Genomic DNA, 18,335 nt, shown 5'->3' on the forward strand with positions numbered 1-18,335 from the left:
AATGTGCTAGTCTTAATTCCATTGTAATAATTGTAATGAGCTTTTGGTTGCATATTATAACTCTGGGATAAAATATTTGTTACATTAATAACAAAGTATACCCTGTATTTTAAAAAATTTTTTCTTATTCTAAAAGAAAAATATTCATTGTATGAAATTTAGGAAGTAGAAAAACATAAAGAACAAAATAATCATCTCTCTCTGAAGTCCTGTAGAGAATTATTATTAATATTTTAACATATTTACATTCAATATTTTTCTAAGTAAATTGACACACACATCTATTTTTTTGTAAAACTGGATTCATATGTACAAAGAAAAATAAATTAAATTTTTTTACTTAATATTATATCATGAACATTTTCTATATTATTAAATATTTTTCAAAAGTGACCTATAATTTAATGGGGGTGAATGGCATTCCCTAATATCATTATACTATGATTCATTGACTGCCCTTGATACCTTAAATACTTTTGAGAAGTCTGACCAACAATATAGTTTATGTATAAATATATTTGTATGTAAATGCTTATAAAATATGTAAATATATATATAGAAATCATATTATACATTTAGATATTATCTGAATTATTTATTTAAATGATTAATCATTTAAATCAATCATCCTATTGTTGGACACTAGATATTTTACTATTAGAAATAATGCTGTGAAACCCCTACTTATATTTTAAACACATGGGGATCCCAGGTTCCAATGTATAAAGGTTTGAGACACTTAATGCATCTTCCCAAATTGCTTTCCAGAAAGAGATCCCCTCATACTCTACCCCCGGCTGTTGGTGAGAATGCCTATCCTACTTCTTAACTGTTTTGAATTTTGTAAGTGAGAAATTATATCTGATTTTAAGTTGTACTTTTTTAACTAAGAAAGAGGATATAGTTAATACAAAATTTGTTTTCCTGCTATTAAAAGTAATATATGCTTTACTCTAAAAACTTCAGAGACACTACAAGTATAAACAATAAAAGTCACCCATGATCTCTTCAGTTGGGGATCACTGTTGGCAGCATTTTGAATTATTGTTCTTTAATTGCAATCCAATACCTATTAAAGAGTGTTAAGCCATTGCCTGTGATATTTGTTACAAATATTTATTCCCATTTGTTATTGACTTTTAACATGTTATCTTTTGATGGCCAGGTTTTATTTTGTATATAATCAAATCTGTCAAACTTTCTGTTTGAACTTTGTGTAAATTGCTTTTATGTTTAGAATATGTTCTATTCAAGTGCTAGTAAATAGTCATGTATCTTTTATAGTTTTTTCATGACTTAATTTTTTCATTTAACTCTTTAATTCATTCAAGTACATATGATTTTAAATGTCAATCACACTTAAAATAGGAATTTCAGTTACTAATTCTCTTGCCAGTTTTCCTTATTATGCTGGAAATTCCTTGAGGTAAGAAGCATTTCTTGTTTAGCTTGTATTTCAGATTTCTACCAGGGATCTGGCACATCATTTCCACTATATAAATACTTAAACAAGGTCCATATTTAAACAACTGGACAATTTATATAACAACCTTACCTTTTAAAGTTCTTTGAGTCTAGGACCTGATTTTGTAATTTCTTTCTGGATTTTGCCTGCTTTAGTCCAAAATCATCACTATTTACTGTGAATTTGTTCACAAAACCACCATCATCCCCCAAAAGGATGTCATCTCGGCAGATCTGGTCGGACGGAGACACTACACACACGCAGAGGAGGCAGTGATCCATAGGCTTGATGATGCAATAGTTTTCCTAGAAACAGAAGAACATTTTAGTCAGTCGTTACATTGCTTTAAATATCCAAATGTTAAATTTAAATATTGCCCCATTATTTGATAAATATTTTGCTTTCCGATGTCTCCCATTTTAGATAACTCCCACAGTGTTAAAGAAACTTGAAAAGAGGAAAAAATCCCAAAGACCTCTAGTTCAACAGCAAGAAGATTTTCTGATGTATTACAGTGAAGGTCCCTCTCTTGGATTGGTAAGGCAATATTAAGAGGAAGCGTAAAAAGGTTCCATTGACCTTTTATGTCAAGCCATTGACATGAAACTGGATGGTAAACAGGCAAATCAAGTATTGAAATTATTTTACAAGGAGAAATATTCATCAGGCATTTATCAGGCCGACTGTACTGTTGAACTGGATTCACTATGCTGTCTAGCCATGGCTCTCCTGGAACTTAGTCTCTATGTAAGATAGAAGAAAAAAATACTAAAAACATTTTTTCATTTGTTTCTTTTAGAATGAGTGAGACTTGAACATACTTCAAGGCTTAGTCAGTCATTCAGCAAATATTTATTCAGCGATGTACCAAGAACTATTTTAGGTACAGGCTGTGCAGGGATGAACAAGACAAGTGTCTGACTTTGTGAAACTGCCATTCTAGTGGGGGACACAGGTGACTAAACCGGTCATTTCTGACAATGGGAAGGACACTTCTGTAAATAAGCCAGAATGCTGTGACACAGAGTGACCAAGGAGGCCACTCAGGTCCCTGGTCAGGGCAGGTGACCTTTGACTGGGACATGAATCCTCTGACAGGAAGGTTGAGAGGAAATGGCCTGGAGGAGAGAGTAATGTCAGAAGGACAGTGAGGGAGGAAGCCTTGGAGCCTTGCCCTGGAGTGGCGGGAGGGAGTGGGGTGACAGACGCAGGATCCGTGGGCTTCAGAGAGGAGGGAAGGAATGAAGGAGTAAGAGGGTAACCTCATTAACGCTGTGGGTGGGAGAGCTGGGATTTGAAGGAGGACAAGCCTCCTAGAATTCTTAGAAGAATAGGGCCAACTCCATCTGCTGAGAGGAAGAGGGCCTGAGGAGAAGGGAATTCTGGACACCTGCCAGGAATGGGACAGCAGATTGACAAGGACAAGAAAGAGATTGAAGGAAGCCCCTGAGCACTCAGATGAGTCCGCAGACCCTGAATCTGTAGTGATGCCAAATAGTGTGGTTTGTGGTTTTCCCAGCAGAGCTTATCCCTGGGGAGGAGCGGGGAGGCGCTGGGACATCTGTCCAGGACTAGAGTTTTGACAAATAGAGATTTAAGAGAGTGGAAGGTGGGATGACTTCAACCCAGATGGTCCACCCGGGGCTGTAGGCAGGAAGGGAAGCAGAGAAGAGGGAGGTGACTAAAGAGCCACAGAGGATGCTTTCACGAAACTGGAGGCTTGTATGGGATTGAGAAATAAGAGTGAGACGAGAGGTAGTCACAGAGCACAGAACACAGCACATGAACCTACTATCTGCCTTCTTTCAAAGATTTTAGGCATCACTAGTTGGTGACATCATGTGCAAGCACGGGACGTTCAGCTTTTCACCTGGCTAAGGACAACTGAGGCACAGGGGGAGGCTAAGTATTATTCAATCCACAGCCTTCAGTCAGCCTGTCTTCTGACAGCATTTATCTATCTCCTTGCCTCTCTGATCCCCTGTTGCACTTGCTCTTTTTTATCGTTTAATATCCTGTCCATTATATTGTATATTACGTTTACTCCTTCAAGACTTAGTTTTATTCAGCACAGGAACATGTTCATTACTTTTATACTTCTGCATATGCTTAATAAATCCTGTAAATTGGGTGAGTGGTAACATCACTCCTGGAGGGATTAACATTAACATCTGCCCCATTAGATGTCTTTCTAGAATTAGGCATTTGGTTTTAGTAATTTTCTTACCAAATGCAGCTGGCTGGAGAGTAAAGTTTTGAATTTGATACCATGAGCATAAACAAAAAGCTTAAACTTGGATTCAGAAAAGGGTATAAAAGAAGAAGGGCATTAGCCTCTCTCTTTCAAAAACAAAGTGAACAAGAAAACAAAACAAAACAAAACAAATATCGCCAAATGAAACACACACTGAATGGAAAGAATGTTCCCTTTTAATTATACTCACAGAATAATAATGCTGAACTTGATGGCTTAGTGAACCCCCCTCATTTTACACATGAGAAAACTGATGTTCAGTTTGACAGGTATGGCAAAAAGACAACCTCATTTCTTTGAGTGTTTCTCTTGGCACAGTACCTTGCCGCTCCCCTGAGCTTTATAATCCCAGACAATAATGGTCCTTTCTGTAGCAGCAACAATCCGTTTCAGCTGTGGGAGGTAATCGCATCCAGTAATCCAGGAGGTGTCCTGACAGAAAAGCATAGAACTGGGGGTGTAATGGCTTTAGGTGTGTCACATGGGACAGTTATGAGGAGCAGGGTCGCAGCCCTGTTTGGAGCCTTATGTGCAGAGGAGCCTTGTGATGCCTGTTCTTTGATGTCTCGGAGGGAGTCTCCCGTCCTTTCCCCTCCATCCCTGTCCTGAGTCTGTCAGCTCCCTCAGCTGGGGATGAAAAGGCCAGGAGCTGGCGCAGCCCCCAGAAAGCATGCAGTGGCTGAAGCAGTCCTCTGTGCGCACTGTTCGTTGAGAACACTTCATGCGGACACCAGGACTCTACATCAACTCAAGCAAGTTCTCTGGCTGTACCCATGCTTAAAATTTTTATCTAGAAAAGACCCTGGGGATCATCTGGTCAATACTTTGAGTTGAAGCCAATGTCTTGTGTCTTGCTTAAAGTCACCACGTGGGTATGAGTGGATCTGTAATGTCAGTGGCACACTACTGAGCAAGAACAGCTCCCACACAGGAGCCCACAGTGCTGCAAACTGCTGGGTGGGTGTCAGGCATGTCCTCTACTGTCTGTAAAACCCATTTAAGAAACAAAGGCTCAGAAGCTTAGAGGGCAACTAGACTCTCCTGCCAGGTGGCCTGGTGCCCTGTGGTCAGCACAGGCAGGCAGGTAAAAGTGAGCACTTCCCATTGCTCGTAAAGCCACGTGGGGTCCTCAAAGCAACTCACAGCTCAACACCTGCAGCCAGCTCACTTTTCCAGTTAGCTATATGGAGTGAATAAATTACAAAACTGCACTCAATATTTTTATGCTGCTTTCAAGTTTAAAATATTTTAAAATTGTTCTTGTGGGATATCTATCTCCTTGTTGTCCTCACAACTAGGTTGTGTCCATTTTATACATTCCTCAATAGTGGGTGTTCAGAAAAACGTAGGCCAATCTTTGAAATGGAAGCCTCCAGGGAGTTTCCAAGCCATTCTATGCAATCATTTTAACTCCAGAAAGCAAGATCTGGGTCCTCTTGACAGTTGCTCAGGTTTAGTTTTGATCTAGTCAATAAACAAAAACGTACCGTCTATGAAAACATCTTATTTGCAGCCTATTCCGGCACCTCATTGAGACTGGTTATGGAGGAGCCATCATCATAGCCTTAAATATGACTCAAATAGGACTTAAAAAAATGCACTTACTGTAACATTGGTGCTGGTTAGAACTCTCATCTATAAATAAAGGAAGAAGATAATGAAATCTCGTTGGCACTGCAATTACAGATGATGAGGAAACTGACTCCGAAACCACACAGCATTTAATTCCACCCTTCCCGGAGTCACCTCCCTGGAAAAGCTAGTTCTGTGCAATAGTGCTTTATCTGCTGTGGGCAAGATTTAGGCTTCTGTGGCTTGTTTTTAAGCCTGGTGACTGTGCCTTTAGAGTCTTGTACTTTGCTCATTATTTTTTTCTCCTCTTGGCAAACTGCCTCATATGCTTTAGCTATTCAGAGCAACATTTAATATAAAGCAGTTGGGAATGCAAAATGATACTTACAGCAATGGCAAGGGTGGTTAAAAGAATACTAAATAGGCCAATATGAATATAGACTGAAGTAGAAAAAAAACAATATTTCATTTTAAAGTTCTCTCTTAAGTTATTGAGACTGAAGAACATTCTACCCAGTGGGCTTCCTCTTTTACTCAATAGGTATCCATTGAATGACTATCATGCCCTGGGTACTATGCTAGTTGAGAAGCATGGGCTTATTCCATGCAGAGCTGTCACGTACAGGAGCAGCCTCTGACATCCTCAAGGCATGTTACTTAAGGTAAAGGTAGGTCGTCAAGTATATTCATGACCTGGTTTCTTTTGCATGGTCAAATGGTCTTGGAAAAAGTCTAGGAAATGGCTGCCCAGAGGCATGGATTATGTGAAAAGGAGGAAAAGTGCATCAGAAGGATCGTTAGAACTGTTAGCCATGGTCATGGCAGACCGTCTTTCCTTGGAGTGTCCAAAAGGCTTTTCCAACCAGGGACTGTGTTCTAGAAGGGAAAAATCAAGTTCCCTAAAAGAAATGGGTGAGCAGAGAACAGAACACCTGTGGTTTCCTTTTCTATTTCTCTACCTCTGTCTTTAATAGAAGTCACATATTTAAACTTTTATCATCTTTAAAAGTTTCATCATCCTTATAAGCTATCTTCTGAATTTTTAATATCTAGTCTTTTTTGCAGGGACTTTTATTAATGACCTTTACAGTCTATATCACCAAGCCCTCCAGCAAGCACTATAAAAATCCTTAAATGTGTTTTTTCTACTTCAGATAGAGCCTAAATTATGGAGCAACGTATTATAAGATATTTTGCATTATTAATGGCTACTTTTAAATAAATTATTCCTGTGACCCATCCAAATAGTTTTTCTCACAGAATGTAACATCCTATTTGTTAGACATGCAACATTCAAAATACTGTTTATTCCCAGTGTGCCAAATCTCAAAATTATTAATTATTAAGAAATCTTTTTTCGCTAATTGCATTTTCTTATAAGAAACAGATGTGTCTGTGTTTGTGAGTACACATGTGTGCAGCCATAAGCCTGTGTGTGTCTACATGAGATACATCTCTGGAAATGTGCTAATGCCATCTCTTTTATTGCAATAATCCTAAACTCTTTTGTTTTGAAGATTATCATTTTCCTTTGCATGTTTTTCCCTAGATGCCATCTTAGTTCTATTTTTGAGGAGATAAAGGTAAAATACGAGAAGGGAAATAAGGCACTAAGAAAAAAGATGGAGAAGGCTTGTATTTCCATGAGGCAAAGCCATTTTTGTTTTCATGCCATTTGTTCGTAATTGTAACTGCCAATTTCCCGAGTGCGTACAATGACCCTACGCGCTTTGTATGTACTAACTCTTAAACAGCACAACTACCCTGGGAGGCAAGTTCTCTGGTTCTGGATGAATAGGAACCAGGGTGTGGACATAAATAAGTGACAGGCACAGCTGGTCAGGGTTGGCGCTCAGCAGGGAAGGAAGCCCTGAGCACCACCTCAGGGCTCCTCTGACACAATCTGTCTGCTCTGGTCACTGAGGGGCTAAAAATTACTGTTGAAATTTTAATCATGTGACGATCACTTTAAATATATTTTTTTGTATAAAGCTTGTCTCCTCTGAGAAATGAACTAAAAATTGGGATTATAAATTTTGAGACTTAACACCATTCCACCTTTTTTCATAGTGAAATACTGTGTAGGCTGTATCTTCATCCATTCCATTAAAATCTGTCATGTTTTGGAAAATGGAAGTCCAAAACTTAGAAATTTAGAGAGAAATTACAATATTAACAGTGTCTTACATTTATAAGGACACTTATAAGGCACTCATAAGTGCCTCCACATTCATGATCTCATTTATTTTCACGACAGTCCCCCGAGGGAGAGGGTGTCCTCGGTTTACAGATGTGTGAGAAGAGACACCAAAAGATAAAAGATAAATGTCGGCTCATGAAGTTCCCTGCTGAACATCAGAGCCAGTACAGTGGAGGGGCTGGAATTTGAGCCATTTGTTAACTCCAAGTCCAAGGTTCTTATTGGGACCTTCATTACTTGTTAGTCACTTGGCCTGTGAGTGTTTCTGAATTTATCTGAAAAATTATCCAGCATCATCCTTTAATTGTGTTGATGCCACACAGTTCAGTACGACTCCCTGAGGAACACTGCCAAATGCAGTTACCAACACCTCAAAAATTGCTCGAGGGTTCAGCAATCTCCTTTTAGTAGTATTTGGCTTTATTTTCTAGAATAACACTGACATATGGCTCATGGTTTCTGCTGCACCTGAGACATATGTGTAGTGCAAAGACAAAACAAAAGAGGAAGGAAAGGGGAGAGAGGAAAGAATCCAAGCTTTCAAATTACCTGGCTATTAAAGACTGTTATTAATCCTTTCTGAGAAGCTGCTATTAATAAATCTAGATGAGGAATCTTGACGATGCCCTTAATCACATCTCGCCTTCTGCTACCTGTCAATAACAAAATATTCATTTCAACTCCCAGTCATAAAGGTTCTAAAACTCATTTGTTAGGTTTGTCTTTTTTAAAAAAAGAATAAGAAAGCAGCCAACTTTTTGCTAGAAAGCCCCAAGTTACTTAAAAGATAAAGTAAAATAAAGCTTTAAAACCCAGCAACCATTGCTTTTTAATTATCCCCAGAGATATTAATCTGAATCTATCACACTTTCCAACTAAATGTATTGCATGAATGCCCAGAGAAAATGTAAGACACAAGCTCACTACCCTCCCCCACATATATACACCCACACAAACATACATGCATCTATTCCCGTTTTACAGACAATGTGTTTTTCATGCACCTTTTGGAATCATTTCTATTCTGAGATGTTTAAATCTCTTAGGAATCCTTTCTTTGAACTGTCACCATCATAATTTACCCAGAATAAAAGCCTAATGCTATCTCAGGCTTTCCACTATAAAAGAATGAAACTAGTTTCATACTGTTATTCAGGTTGTTTTTTTGTGCATTTTGAAAAATGCACTAAGCACTTTGATGATTCTTTGCCTATGTACTGAACAAGAAAGCCACATACATTGGACCTCTTTCCAGGGTAGTTTAGTTCTTGTAAGCGTAAACTCTTGAAGAGGAAAGCAAGTCAATGGATCTCATAGTCCAGGATGATCACCCTAATCCATGCAATCTCAACAAAGAAAATAATGCCCTCAAGGGGGTACAAATGGGATCTTGAAGGGTGTGAATGAGTTTACACTTTTTGTGTATAAAGCACAGACACATACATATGGTACATAAACAGATACACAGTATATCCACATATTAAAATGTCATGGATTCGGGGGTGGAGGTGTTGTGGAGCACAGTTAGGAAAAAAATGTCTAAAAGGCTTCTTAGGGACCTCAGAATGAAAAAAAATATGTGAAATAATAATGAAAGAAAGGTTGAGAACACTACCTTATTCCAAACCAACAATTCTCTGCTGCCACTCCTTCCCCACTGTAGACTGTTTTCCATACAGAAGCCGGGATAAACATTTGAAGGGCCACACAGATCATGCCTCTCCTCCAGCCGCAGCCCTCTAGTGGCTTTCTGCCTCACTCAGAAGTCCTTCAGGTGACATCAAGGCCCCAGACACCTGACCCACACCTCATCTGGAACCTCCGCTTCTACTACTGCTCCCAACCCCACTCCCAGCTCCACTCCTGCTTCAAGCGAGAGGTTTGCTGTCACATCTCTCCATGGGCTTTTATCACCAGCTGCCGGGGGCTTCCTGACCACCCTATTTAACATCACAGCACCAAGCTCCCACCTCCAAACCAACTTCTTCCCCATACTCCTGTTTTATTTGGCTTGCTTTCTTGATTCTCTTTTTCTATAGCACTTATTACCATTTGACATGTATTTTACTTTGACTTTTTTTTATTGTCTGACTTGGTCTCTGCCCATTAGAACATAAATTCCGTGAGGTATGGGATTTATGATGGTTCACTGCAGCATCCCCGGTATTTAGAAAGTTACCTGGCCCACACAGCAGAGCTTGACAGACACTGAGTGAGTAAATGATCCACAAAACCCAACTGCCATCTAGAAAAAATGCTTTCAAGGTTCTAGCTTAGGATGCCAGGTACACATCTCCTTGGCTCACGGACCCCTCAGCTCGGGATTGGGGGAGAGGGACAACCTCCTTCTTCTGTTCTTTGAGGACAGTGTCCTTGGCCAGAGGCTGTGCTCTGGCGAGGCCTATAGTTGGGCTAAGGAAAGGCCGAAGACAAGGGTGGGCTTGGTTCACAAAGGTGCATATTTAAAGAACACCAGATTTAACCTAAACAACACATTTCATTGCAGAATTTGGGATAGAGGCTGTGGACAGGGGCAGATTTCAGGGTTTGCCTCTCCTCCTCTGGGAGGGAAGAAAGGAAAGGAAGCCTGACATGTCAGCTTGGAGAGAGATGGATCCAGGCTCAAATTTTTAACAAATGGCATGTAACTGGAGACTTCCTAAGTTAGGCCCAGGTCTGCCATATCAGAGATACAGGTTAAGCTTCCAGCCAATAATCAAGGGTGATAGTGTGTGAAGAAGCTCTAGTTAGTGCAAACGTGAAAGTGCAATTTGCAGAACGTTTCAGGAAGTGCAATTCCGCTTGGTACTGGAGCACGTGGCTTTGCAGACAGTTTCAACTTGAGATCTGAACCTCTTCACGAAAACCTGAGTGCTCCCCCCTTACGTTCCCTATTTAGTTTCCTGCAGAGCAATGACATGCCAAACTCAGCTGCAGGTATAGTTTCTGTTTTATTCCCAATATTTATTTTTTGAGAAAGTATTAAAACTCATGTTAATTTGGAAGAGAAATTTAAAGTATCACCTGAAATGATAATTCGCTGTTTCCTAGAAACAAGGAAAACCAAATTGTCTTCATCCATCTGGGAAGCAAGAGAATCTTCTTCGGTGGAGAAGTACCCAAAGATCTGAATCCCAAACACATATACATGTGAACATCTCAGAACCGGCTGATAAAGTAACAGATTTGACATTGGTTGAATTTAAAGTCTAATTTGGATTAATGATCAAGACCTGGCTTTATAAATGTCAGGGGTTCCTTGTACCAAGAGAGAGCAGTTTAATGTGTTCGGCACACCCTGTGCTGATGGTGTGGGAGTTTTAAGGAGTCACTGATTTTTTTCTTTCTGATGGATGGACCAATCGATGTACCAGCCTGGTGTCCTTGCTCAGACTGACGTTCCTATTAGGAGTCAATACTTGTTTGGAAATCACATCAGCCTTAAGCAGACAAGGGTCTGTGCTGAGAACTTTGATGTTAAATTTGGCCACTCTCAAATGACTGTCCCTACCCATTTCCCATAAATCTTCTTGGGCAAGACTTTTCCATTCCTTTTAGGGGGAGTTTTGGAATTTGAGAGACTGTGCATGTTCTCCCCTTGGATATTCCAAGCCCTACTCTCTAATGTGTTGCATGAAAATAAATCACTCTGAAAGGATATCCTGACAAAGTACTCTTTATCTGTGAGTAAATTGTCAGTTGGGTAGTTCCAAGGAATCTGAAAAGTAAGATAGCTGTCTTTTAATTGCCTTATGAAAAAGCAGAAATAAAATTCTCATAACTTAATGACACAGTATTTCTCATAGAGTTGCGACCTGTTGGTACTTGTTAAGGTGTGGGCATGAGGGACCGTGGGGTGCTGCTGGAGCCTTGGGTGGGTGGCGGGCACTGGGATACCTTGCAAGTGCAGGTTCTGATCCAGTAGGTCTGGGGGGAACTGAGAGTCTGCACTTCTTATGAGCCCCCATGAGGGACCACACTTTTGAGTATAAAAGACCTACTGACTAAATGAGTGGATTGAAAACACATCCAAGCCAGCTATATGCTTTTGTTTGAACATTTGTTTATGCTGACTCTGGGTGACAGCCTAAAGTCACATGTTGACATATGTTCCTTCAAACCGACTGCTTCACAGATGTCCTTGCTTCCTCCTTCACGTTCCCCCACACCCAAGCCTTGCAACATATGACCCCCCTAATCGCTTTCCACAGATGGACTTCATTCTGTGGCAGATCAGGATCACCTAGACCTTCTCTCTCATATTTTCCCTTCTTCCCACCAGCAAAATCAGCCCCCAATCCAAGCTTAAATAGTCCATTCTCTTCTCAGAAACCACTACTCATTTTCCATGAGTACAAAACCTCTGGATTTAGCATCTAATTATCTCCAAAGGACTGAGAAATGAGGCAGAAGAGTCCTTTCACTATGTCTGTGTTGGGGTGGATGGGAGTCTTTGTCACAGCAGTTTCCTCATCCCGCTCACTGCTGTCTTACCCAGTTAGCGGTCGGCCGTGGGCCTGCACCCCAGCCCTGCGGCGTGTGACCCACATCATTGCTGTGTGCGTAGGGCATGCATGGTGGGGTCAGACGGTCCTGGTTTTTAATTCAGACTCTATGCTAACTGGGACTCAGAGCTTGGATAAATGTCTACCCCTCCTTACATCTCCGTTTCTTCCTTAGTAGAACAAAAGGACAAATATCTGAGTGTTTAAAATGTTAAATGAGATTATGTGTGTAAAGCATTTTGCAGTGTAGTTCGGCACATACTAATTGTTTACAACAAAGATTAGCTAGAGTTAAACCATTAGAAAGCCTAGACTAAGAAGGCCCTCATGGAAGGGTGGGAAAAAATGGTGGAATTCTATCAATACCACAGACACTAATGAAAAACTTAGCTCTCTTTGGGGATATTACTTTAAACTGTCAGTCCACTTGGGGTTGGAACTGGTTCTTGTACAAAGGACTGGTCAGGCAGGCACAAGTTGATGGTGTAGTACATCACTGGGAAGATTCAAATGACTTCCTAGCCCATAAGAACTGAGAGGGAAGTGGAGCCCCTTGCCCCTCCCATTCCAGCAGGGCCCTACAGCCTTCGCTTCCTTTCTTACCCAGTTCAGAAAATACCTGGATGTCATATTACAAACATGAAAAGTGACTACCTCACACCAGTCCATAGATGCATGAGGGTTGTTGCAGAGTTTCCTGTAAAAGCATTTCACATCTTGATTCTTCACTTCTGGACCAAAGAGTTCCTGTATGGCTGCATAAAACTTGTCATAATCAATGGCATCTGCATTGTAACAAAGTACAAGGACATTGTCATAAAATTCCCAAGGACTATATTGCATATTTTGGCTGCTTTTTCTATTTACTAGTCTTATTTCATTATTTCACCCTATAAAAACTAAATTCTTCTTCATTTTAAAGATCCTTTCATTGGAAATATAACACTAGCCTTAGCTAAAACATTACTGAGTCAGAAGGGGAAATATTTTACTTTGGTGTTTTGTATCTCCTCCATAGCTTTTGTTTCAACTGTTCTGGGAATTTTGTTTGGGAAGCCAAATATAAGAAAGTGAATTAGTTCTTAAATATTGTGAAACATTTTACCAATCAGGAGGGTTTGCTAGAGCTCATCTTGGGTGGAAAATAGAAGTGAGCCGATTGCAGTTCCTGATGGGCTCTTTGATGCTGCGCAGATGCATCACACACACAAACACACCATTGCCTGAATATCGATTTTGCCAAATCTGGTCATTTGCTGGGGTATAACTATTAAGGACAAGAAGGAGTCAGACACAAAATGCACCGAGTATTTGTTATGTGGCAGAACTGAGCTGGACACTGGACTTAGAAATGTAATGGAACTGGAAAACCGGATAGACAAGATCCCTTCTTTTGGGATTTTTTTTACATTCTAATGGGAGAAACAGAAAATCAACAAGTGAACAAACTAATAAAATATTGATGAACTGTGACAGGCAAGACTAATGAGTAGAGATAGACATTAGGTTGGTTATAGCCATATATAAGGTGAGAAGGGCTTGAGGGAGCATTCTGGGATGCTATAGATTTTCTTTCTTTGATCCAGTTGATAGCTACAGGTATGTTTACCAATGTCCAAATTTATTGAGCTATCTCCTTGAGATTAGTGTGCTCAGTGGGCTTGGCTCTGTGTGCATCATACCTCTCTAAGCAACAGAGTAAAAGTCATGAGGTATAGAGTGAGTAAGTGCTCAGAAGGAAACCTGTAGGGAGTTGTGATAGAATTTTCTAGTGGTGGTGGGTGGGGATGGACCTCAGGGAAGTCCTCTGTAAGAACATGGGCAAAGAAATCAAGCCGAGACCCAATAAGCAAAAAGGAGTCAGCCATCAATAAAGCTGGACAAGGGCGTCTTAGGCCAAGGCTGATAAACATAAAGCTGCTGAGGCTGGAGAGAATAGCCTGTTCTGGGCAGGTCACTGAGGAGGACAGTGGGGACTGGGGGATGTGCTGGGTGTGATCACAAAGGGAAGGCAGGCCAGGCTGGACTCAGAAGTTTGCATTTTGGTCTAAGCATGATGGTAAGCTGTCCCCGGGAGGTGACACATGCAGGGAAATGACGTGTGTTGAATCAAAGTCTGAAAGCACACTGGCAGCTGTGAGGAGGGGGAGAGCCACAAAGCCAGGGAGGGGCTGGTGCATTAGTCCTTGTGTCAGGTAGTGCAGGCCTGGGCCAGCGCCAGACAGACAGTGATGGTACTTCCTGGGCTGCATGGAAAGTCTCACTTGTGCCTATTCCTCAACTTAATTACAACTCCTTTCACTCTTGGAAGTGGCCTCATGGGGATGATGAGTGACAGACACCACAGAGAGCACAGGAGATGGCAAGGTATGGCTGCAAGGAGATCCCAAACACTTGGAACGGGTTGGAAATTGTTGGGGGCAGAAGTGTTGAGTGGAGGGCGGGCAGGATTCTAGAGCAGTGGTTCTCATCCAGGGCAGGCTTTGCCCTCTGTCTCCACAGGAATGTTGGCACTGTCTGCATACATTCTCGATTGCGACAGCTGGGGGTGGGAGTGCGGCTAGCTTCCACTGGGCGGAGGCCAGAGATGCACTGAACACCGTACTATGCCCAGGGCTGCCCCACCCACTCCCCACCTCACACAGAACAAAGCAGCATCCAGTCCAGGTGTCAGGAGCACCCAGGTGGAGCGATGATCCTGCTCTGAAACGACACTCAGGTTTCTGGCTTTAAAACTCAGCGGATGTAGGTACAGTTTACCTGAGGAAGGACCATGGTTCTTGGGGAAAGTAAAGCATTCCATCTTGCTTGTATTGAGATTGAAATTCTGAGATATCCAAATCCTTTAGCTGCTTTAAATTCACAGCGTTGTGACTACGGCATGTCTCACAGTAAATGGATCTCTGTAAATGCTACTGGATGAGAGTGATAAGACTTTCTTGGGAGGATTTTAATTCCATCAAACTATTGGCAAGAAGATAGAAGAGCAATATTGGAGGGTGAATTCCTACAGTATGCCTGATGTGTTTTTTGAGCTGGACACTCTTCCATTAAACACATTCTCTCTGTTCTTAGCTTCTTGACTAGTGAGAGGTAGACCCTATTTTCCAGCATTTATGAATGAATGGGAATGTAAGCCAATATCAGCAGGCAGATGAAAGTCAACTTACATTTTTCCTTCTCAATCTTTTCAGGTTGATCTCTCTATTATGGTGATTTATCTCGCAGTACTTAGTTTTTATCCAATCTAACATATATATGTGTGTATGTATATATACAATGGTATGTTATAGTACAATATCATATTAAATATCTATATATATATAAAATATGTATATTGTCTCTATCTGCACATATACATATATGCTGTAGAGGGAGGAAGTTTTTCAATGTGGCCTTATGATTGCATGCTTCGAAATTAAAGCAAGGTGATTTGTTCATTTAACACACACGTAAAGAGAACTTACTGGACACCAGACTCTGGGCTAGCACTGGGGTTACACAACCTTCAGAGCACTCAGCTCACTCATAGGGAGAAGGGGCAGGAACCGACATGTAATGTCAATTTCAGCAAGTTAAGTATAGCAGGTAAATTCCTCAAGATGGCAATAAAGTGTGCTAATAGTGCTAAAGATGGCCTTGCTTGGGGAAAGTCTGGAGGTTTGTGCAAAGAAGTGACATTTGATTAGGATCTTGAAAGGTGAGCAAGAGTTAATAGTCACAATAAAAAGGGAGGAAAGGCACTCCACACTGGGCCGATGACATGTGCCCTGTCAGTCACGAAGAGTGTGGCATGCTTGGGAAAGGCTGAAAAGTTCATATCAAGGCAGAAGGTGCATGAAGGAAAGTCCTGGGAGCTGGGCTGGAAAGGTGGGTTGAGGCATGACTGTCAATAGCCTGGATGCCAAGTTGAGATATATGGGTCTTAGAGGTGAGCTAATAAACCAGGCATGTGGCATTTATTTTAAAAGGAAAAGCTCAGCATAAGTTTAGAGGAAGGGATAACTCTTGGCAAGGGGACTACTGTGTCAAGAGGCAGTTGTGGTAATCGAAGAGTGATACCTGGCTTGGGAGATGAAGTGGATGGAGTCTATACTATAAGACTGAAATAGGACACAGGCACAGTTCAGGAAAAAAGGCAAAGAAAGAATGAGAAAGGGGAAAAGTAAGAAGAGAGTGGTATGAGGAGAGGACGGAAGGACAGCATTTCTGGAAGCAGCGGCGGCGAGCTGTGAGTGCAGTGAAATGGCCAGGTAAGCGTGAAAATGGGAACATTTTATCGAATTTGGCAACCCTATTGGGTGATTGAATAACTCGGTAAGAGTTCACAAAAGTGATGAGAGAAGCCAGACTTCAGTAAATTGAAAATTAAATGTTGACGCTGCAGGGAAATTTAAGGGAGAAGCAAAGGAAAGACATAGGGCAGCAGTTTACAAGGAAGACAAGAAAGTCAAGGTCAGGACACTTGGATCTATTTTTAGTTTGAAAGGACAAAACCAGTAGAAAAGGAGATTTTGAAGTTGTTGTAGCAAAGGGAGAGCCTTGGAGGGGAGGAGGGCTGGAAGAAAGGACAGGGGCCACTCCGGGTGACTTGGAAGCGGAAGAAAGGGGGTTCGGGAGAATCCTTGTCTAGCAGGGGCCGGAAGTTTGGCTGAGAGGAGCTGAGGTCCCATAGAGGATTCAGAAGAGGTGGTAAGGGTCTGGAAAATCAGTTGCAGAGAGAGGTAAAACAAAATGGCTAGGGAAAAATCGAAGGTTCATAGAGTAGTTTAGCAGGCCCAGCCAAGCTCACCATCATCTCAAAAGGCATTTTGAAAAGGTCTAAGTCTTCACTCTAACAGAAGTTGGGTGGCAGGCAGATGATTTATGTGGACCTTTCATTTCTTAACAAATAAAATGAGGATAATAACAATAACAGCAATATCTGTCTATTAACATTGTTATGAGACTCAATTAAATTATATTTATTAAAGTGACTTATAAACTCTTAAATACTATTCAAATAATACCAGTTTGGATCTGAACACCCAGAGTCAACATTTTTACTTATTTATGTCTCTGCATCCTGGCATAGTAAGAGCCTGGCCATGCTGACCCCTTAGCAGTTAAACGGGGCCTGTTTCTTTCCTTGCACCAGCAGGGTTTATTCTGTTAGTCGTTTACTCCGCTGTTGAGCCTTCGTCTCCCTGCTGTCCTCAATGCACAGCACACCACTCCCATGCTGGTGTACTTTAACTCCTGCGACAGCATCTCTGTCACCAGTACTCCGGGTAGACCGCTGCCCACTGCCCTCCCCTTGGCATGCTCATAGTCATTCCAGCCTAGAGGCACAGGGAGCGGCCCAGACAGCGAATCAGAGTTTCAAAGGAAAAACTTTGCCCTGCTTAAGAAAGTGGCTATGGTCTGATACCTTTAAGCAAAGAGATGGCAGGATGGATGGCTCACATGGCCTACTGATGGTCACTCTGCATTACTGAGGGTCCCAGGTCAAGCAGTGAGCTATCAAAAATGGTAGATCCCACAGAAGAACCCTTGGATGTCATTTAATCCAAACTTCTAATTTTATATTTGAGACAACTAAGGTTCACAAAAGAAAAAAGAAAGCTTCCTCAAGACCACTTAGCTATTTAACTATTTAGAACTCAGGTTCCCCTACAATGTCTTTGCTGTTAAGCTATGTTGCTTCTCTTTGATGGCTTAAGATAGTTTCTGGTTCTAATCAACAGATCCAGCTGGACTGCCCTGTCATCACTGATCTTACCTTTTTGGACAAACAAGCCTGCTCTTTCATCTCTTTTCTGGGCCGCTGTACGTTCAACCAGTTTTTCAAGGCCCTTCAAGGCTGTCCTGAAATTGCTAGTCTGAAGTATAGGGTTAAAATGCTTTTCCTCCCTGATAGCCATAGGGATATAGGGAATCTGCTATTTCTGTACAGAAATAATAGTGCAAATTGCCAAGTTGGAAAACCTTACAGAGTTCACAGTGCCTCCCTGCTGTCTCTGTTTTTGCCCTGGGTCTCATTCCTTTGACTTGAAAACCTCATCCTGTGGGTAGGAGCTAAGAGTTGCCACCAGGATGTTAACAGGGAGGAGCACTGACTTGGGTCTAATGCACTTCATGCAGACAACCATTTCAGTAAAACCCCTGACCTCACAATGTCACCAGTGTTCTTCACCTAGTCCTCATTGCATCATAATCTCTCTGTCACTTCCTCCTTCTTCTATAAGGGGAGAGTCAGATGGTTTTTCCCACAAACTGTGTGTGCATGCATGTAAGCACTGCCTGAGAGGGAAGAAGAATGTGGGAAGGTAAAGTAGGAAACTGGACTTCCTTGACTCC

General features: G+C 41.4%; 1 protein-coding gene across 1 annotated transcript in view; it reads right to left on the minus strand.

The window, feature by feature from the left end:
• Positions 1 to 17,899, minus strand: part of WDR64 (WD repeat domain 64) — a 96,292-nt gene extending 78,393 nt beyond the window's left edge. Inside the window, exons 1-7 of the mRNA XM_036918388.2 lie at positions 17,758 to 17,899; positions 12,651 to 12,781; positions 10,516 to 10,618; positions 8,041 to 8,144; positions 5,325 to 5,354; positions 4,041 to 4,151; positions 1,556 to 1,770 (exon numbers count right to left, since the gene is read on the minus strand). Coding sequence (XP_036774283.2) covers positions 1,556 to 1,770; positions 4,041 to 4,151; positions 5,325 to 5,354; positions 8,041 to 8,144; positions 10,516 to 10,618; positions 12,651 to 12,781; positions 17,758 to 17,899 — 836 coding nt within the window. The remainder of the gene's footprint in view (positions 1 to 1,555; positions 1,771 to 4,040; positions 4,152 to 5,324; positions 5,355 to 8,040; positions 8,145 to 10,515; positions 10,619 to 12,650; positions 12,782 to 17,757) is intronic.
• Between the last annotated feature and the right edge of the window lie 436 nt (positions 17,900 to 18,335).

Source organism: Manis pentadactyla, chromosome 9 (genome assembly GCF_030020395.1).
Source record: "Manis pentadactyla isolate mManPen7 chromosome 9, mManPen7.hap1, whole genome shotgun sequence".
Taxonomy (NCBI): domain Eukaryota; kingdom Metazoa; phylum Chordata; class Mammalia; order Pholidota; family Manidae; genus Manis; species Manis pentadactyla.